General features: G+C 51.1%; 1 protein-coding gene across 1 annotated transcript; it reads right to left on the bottom strand.

The window, feature by feature from the left end:
* On the bottom strand, positions 965-4,980 carry TEX13C (TEX13 family member C). Its single transcript, XM_013986405.2, has 2 exons — positions 2,226-4,980; positions 965-1,934 (listed from the first exon to the last, which is right to left on the bottom strand). Exon 1 carries the CDS (start codon positions 4,315-4,317, stop codon positions 2,236-2,238), a length of 2,082 nt encoding a protein of 693 aa, XP_013841859.2. The 5' UTR covers positions 4,318-4,980; the 3' UTR covers positions 965-1,934; positions 2,226-2,235.

Below are 5,487 nucleotides of genomic sequence, written 5' to 3'. Positions count from 1 at the left end.
CCTGCCCTTGCTCAGTGGGTTAACGATCCGGCGTTGCCGCGAGCTGTGGTGTAGGTTGCAGACGCGGCTCGGATCCCGCGTTGCTGTGCTCTGGCGTAGGCCGGTGGCTACAGCTCCGATTCAACCCCTAGCCTGGGAACCTCCATATGCCGCGGGAGCGGCCCAAGAAATAGCAACAACAACAACAACAACAACAACAAAAAAAGACAAAAAAAAAAAAAAAAAACCTCTGACAAAGGTTGAGCTTGGTGAGTTGGGATCTCCTGGGGGAACGCAAAAAACACCTTTTATTCAGACTGGAGGCTGATCTGACTTCCCACCCCCTGGGTTCCACTTGCCTCTGAGAAGCTGGCAGACAACACACCAAGTGGAAGAGATTGGCCCAGGGGCATTGTCAGTAGTGGTTGTCCTGGTCTAGTTCTATTTTTAATCCAATCAGTCCTCCCAAGAGAATCGCCATCCATAGCACGATGTCTGTCCTTGGAATCCATTTTGTTCTTCATCCACTGACTAGAAAGGGATTTGGGAAGGGGGCGGCCTGAGGCTGAGGGCTCGAGTGTGTAGCCAACACTCCGGCAAGCATGGTCCTTCTTTAAGACAGCCGCCTGGTGGTCTTTCAGGAAACCAGGAAACTAGCTGTCCCTCTCAAGGGAGGAAATCAGGAGCATATCAGAAAAGTGCTGCCAGAGTTTCCGTCATGGCGCAATGGTTAACGAATCCAACTAGGAACCATGAGGTTTAGGGTTCGACTCCTGGCCTTGCTCAGTGGGTTAATGATTCAGCATTGCCGTGAGCTGTGGTGTAGGTCGCAGACGAGGCTCAGATCTGGTGTTGCTGTGGCTCTGGCATAGGCCGGTGGCTACAGCTCCAATTCGACCCCTAGCCTGGGAACCTCTATATGCCGCGGGAGTGGCCCTAGGAAAGGCAAAAAGACAAAAAAAAAAAAAAAGAAAAAAAAAAAAGAAAAGTGCTGCCTACAATTTTGAGAGGCCGCTTTCCCGATCTTTGCCACTGCTCATTTGTCTCACCTGGGACCAATGAGATGAGCAGTTGGGCAATAAAGTCCCTTCACGGAAGTCTCTTTGAAACTGTCCCCGGAACTGCAGAAACATCTGGATGTTATTTTAATTGGGTATACCCAAACGCCACAGTACATGCAAGGCAAATAAGTTACTCCTGATATAATGTGTATCCCAAACTAGGCTGTCCTGTTATCTAACCAAACTTGCCAAATCAGATTATAATGTGTGCACCAGATATTAATGTGTAAGTCGAGCTCCTAACATATACTAATGAATAAGATGAAATTTGTCAAATTTGCTATCATCTATACAATTTAACGCTGCAACCCCAACTCTCATGAATTAATTCCTTGTCCCAATGGAGAAATTAAATCTTAACAAATTTATTTTGCCCTCCTTCCCCCCCAAGTGCCAAGGCATCTCTTCTTCCCTGATGTCTCTCTTCTTGGCTCCAGCCAGTGGCAGGGGGTGGGGAGTGGGGGTGGGGAGTGGGGGGTGGGGTGGAGTCTCCCTGTGGTGCAAGTCAGTCAGAAACAAGGTGTGGTTTCTTTAGGCTCTTGGGAGATCCTCTAATGGGATAGATTCAGATTCTTCAGCAACAAGCAAATTCCATGGGGCTCAGAGAAAAAAAAAAAATAAAGACTATGCTCACCTATGAAACTTAAAAACAAGAAGCAAACATGAACACTGCAGTAGTATACAAAGGCACAATAGCATTTTCAAGGAAAACAGTACTCCTAAAATTCAGTATAGCTTATAACTAAAAACACATGGCTGCTCCCAGCCAAAGATATGGCTTTTTCAGGAAAACAAAGGAATAAAACAGAAAGGAGTGAAAAGAAGAAAAAAAGTCTTGACTTCAGCTTCTCCAGGGAGTCAGCCAATGAGTATTGGCCATCCAGAATCCAGCACCTGTGAACATAAATGCAATTATGAGAAATTCCTTAAAGAGTAAGTGTCATACTCAAAGCAGTCCCTCTTTATTCAAGTAAATAAAAAAATAAATACATATGTGTTTGTATGTGTATGTGTATCCACAATGATAAATAGCTATTATTTGGGTAATGGGATAATGGATTATTTAATTTTCTATATCATAATTTTGGTTTCAAATTTTCTGTGAAATGAGTAAGTTACTTTTTGATCCAAAGAGGGGTATGAGGACATCGGTTTTTCTTCGGAGTATTTCCAATTCTTACTTACCTTCCTGAAATTAGTCACTTTGTCCTGGGTCAGGGCCTCCACTCTCAATGGCCATGCAGACTCTCTTGCATTTATAGCAGACCTTGCGCCAGGGAAAATTCATTGCTTTACACCATGGGCAGTCCCAATGCACTGAACTGCAGCCTGAAGCAGATTGCTCCTGGTGGTATGATTCTGAGGCCCTTTTCCCTTTTAGCTGCTTGGTCTTCTGCCCCTGAGGCTGTTGTTTCTTTGGGTTTTCTCTTCCAACATGACTCCAGCTATCCACCTGGGCGGTTGCCTGGGGCCTCTCTGGACCTCCTTCGTGGCCCTGTCTCCTGTTGGACCCCATGGGAGGCATCCCCTGGGGTCTCCATGGACCTCCTTCCTGGCTCTGGCCTCTGCTGCCCTCCATCCCCTGGGGCCTCTGTGGACCTCTTTCCTGGCTCTGGCCTCTGCTGCCCTCCATCCCCTGGGGCCTCTGTGGACTTCCTTCCTGGCTCTGGCCTCTGCTGCCCTCCATCCCCTGGGGCCTCTGTGGACTTCCTTCCTGGCTCTGGCCTCTGCTGCCCTCCATCCCCTGGGGCCTCTGTGGACCTCCTTCCTGGCTCTGGCTTCTGCTTCCCCCAGAGGGAGGCAGCCCCTGGGACCTTTGCGGACCTCTTTCCTGGCTCTGGCTTCTGCTGCCCCTTGTCCCCTGGAGCCTGTGTGGACTTTCTTCCTGGCTCTGGCTTCTGCTGACCTCCAGGGGGACAGTCCTCTGAGACCTCTCTGGATCTTCCTGCTTGTGACTTCTACTGTCCCCCAGGGGGACAGTCTCCTGGGGCCTCCCTAGATCTCCCTCCTGGCTCTGGCTTCTGCTGCCCCCCAGGGGAACAGTCCCCTGGGGTCTTTGGGGAACTTCTTCCTGGCCGGAGCTCCCACTGGCCCCCAAAAGGACCATCCCCTGGGGCCTCTCTGGACCTCCATCCTGGCTATTGTTCCAACTGCCCCCAAGAGGGACCATCCCCTGTGACCCATCTAGACCTCCATCTTGGCTGAGGCTCCAACTACCCCCAAGTGGGACCATTCCCTGTGACCCCTCTAGACCTCCATCCTGGCTGTGGTTCCAACTACCCCCAAGGGGGACCATGCCCTGGGGCCTCGCTAGACATTCTTTCTGGCTAAGGCCGCTGATATCCCCTAAGGGGACTGTACCCTGGAGGGTCGCAGAATCTTCCCCCTGGCTGCAGCTCTGCTGGTTTCCCAGTGTGGCTGTCTCCTCCTGGAAGCTCACAGCAGCCCCCGGGCCAGGTGGGTAGATCGCTGGAGGAGGCATCTGAGGTGGGACATCTGCAGCTTCTGCTTCCATGACTGCTGGTGGTGGCATAGGTGCCAAGAATGGGAATCCCATTGGGAATGGTGCGTGGAATGGAAATGGGTATGGCATCGGCATCAGCAGGGGGGATTGCATGGCCTGGGCCCAAGGACTCAGGGGTCCTGGCCCATAAAACACAGCTGCCGGGGCTGGCATCTGGGCCTCAAAATATAGCCTGCCATACACCCCCATGGCCACCTCATCTCTCTGCTGCTCTGCGTTCAGGGGCCACGCTGCAGCCCCAAGTTGCTCGGCTCGAGGACAAGGCGCCATATCTTGGGTTTGTGGGGCGACCTGGGCCAATCTCTCCACCTGGAGCAGTTGCCCACGAAGCACGTCATACTCATTCAGCGCCTGCTGCAGGGCGGCCTGTGTGAACCGCAGCTGCGTGACTACCTCCTCCCGCTCGTCACGCAGGCGCTGTAGCTCGGAGGCCAGAGCCCAGGAAGCCACCTCGCGCTCCTCTAACTGCTCTTGAAGCCGCCGGATCTGGCTCACCTGCTGCTCCCGCTGCCTTGCGCCCAAACGCACGCTCAAAGCCAGCGCACTCCAGGCACAGGCCCTCTTGATGGAGTGCGGCACCTGCGGGTCAGCCACGATGACCCGAAGCCGATCCTCTACCTCACTCCAGGGCTTTGAGCGGAAGGCCACATAGAAATCGGGGCCGCCCCCATTCATAAGGACCTCATTGTTGATGAACCTGATCACCTCGTTGTGGCGGAACCCGCTGGCTTGGTCCCCAAAGTCCACGGCCATGGCGCGGCCTAGACAACCGATCTCCTCAGAGGAGACGCCAACCCTGCCGCTGCAGCTGCTAAAGGCGGCGGCCGCCACCGGCCGCTCCTCACCTCCCGGCTCAGTCCTGCTTCAGTCCCAGCCCAGTCCCAGCCTTCTCCTCGGTCTTTCTCGTTCCTCACAACCCCACTTCCACTACAGAGTGTAAAGCAAGTCTCCCCTCGCCACGCCAACCTCAACTGGGCCGCCGCCGCTGACGACGACGTCAAGGACGACAGCGTGACACGTCACAGGCAAGTTCTGAGTAACCCCGCAAAGCCTGCTGGGACCAGCCTCCCTGCCAGAGCCCCATCTACCGGACGAACTGGCACAAGCTGCACCAGCACCGCAGTGAGCCTCCAGAAGGCTTTACTGTTTCCAAGAACTTGAGAAATAATCCATAACATGGCAACTGAGTGGAGCTGCATAGGTGGGTGCAGTTCTACTCTTGGCTCAGCTCCCCCCTCCCATAGTTCTTAGATGCCTTTAATACATTCAGTTCCACTATCTGCAAACTTGTCAGCATGCTATACAGGTGAACTTAGAATCCTTGTCATCAAGAAAATCCAGAGACTGAGCGAAATTCCCTGAACTCTCCCTATAAATTCACTCTCATGTTTACCCAATCAATTGCGTTCTCAGAGGGTGTCTGTCTTCCTCTTTTAGATGAAATGCTTCTCTCGTGATCTGGGTTTTCCCTAAGAGAAATGCTAAAGGCGTTCTTCAGGCTGCCCTAAATGGTAACTGGAATCTACACAAAGAAATAAAGCATATGCTAAAGGTAACCATGTAAGTAAATAGAAAAGACAGTATCACTGTATTTTGTGACTCTTTTTTTAATATAGGATTTAAAAGATGGCTGCATAAATCAATACCAGTCAGTATTCATGGGCACACAAATTTGTGGCAATAACGACATAAGGGAGGTGGAGCTATATAGGGGCAAAGATTTTTGTATACTGTTGAGATTGTATTAATCCAAAATATACTGTTATAAATTAACATGTTAGTTGTAATCCCCAGAGCAACCACTAAGAAAATAACTAAAAAATATACAGAAAAGGAAATGAGAAGGAAGTCAAAATGGTATACTACCAAAAAAAAAAAAATCATCGAAACACAGAAAAAGGCAGTAAAGAATGGTGGGGGAAA

Source organism: Sus scrofa, chromosome X (genome assembly GCF_000003025.6).
Source record: "Sus scrofa isolate TJ Tabasco breed Duroc chromosome X, Sscrofa11.1, whole genome shotgun sequence".
NCBI classification, from domain to species: domain Eukaryota; kingdom Metazoa; phylum Chordata; class Mammalia; order Artiodactyla; family Suidae; genus Sus; species Sus scrofa.
The sequence above is the reverse complement of the archived record's forward strand: the minus strand, read 5'-3'. Positions and strand labels throughout refer to the sequence as shown.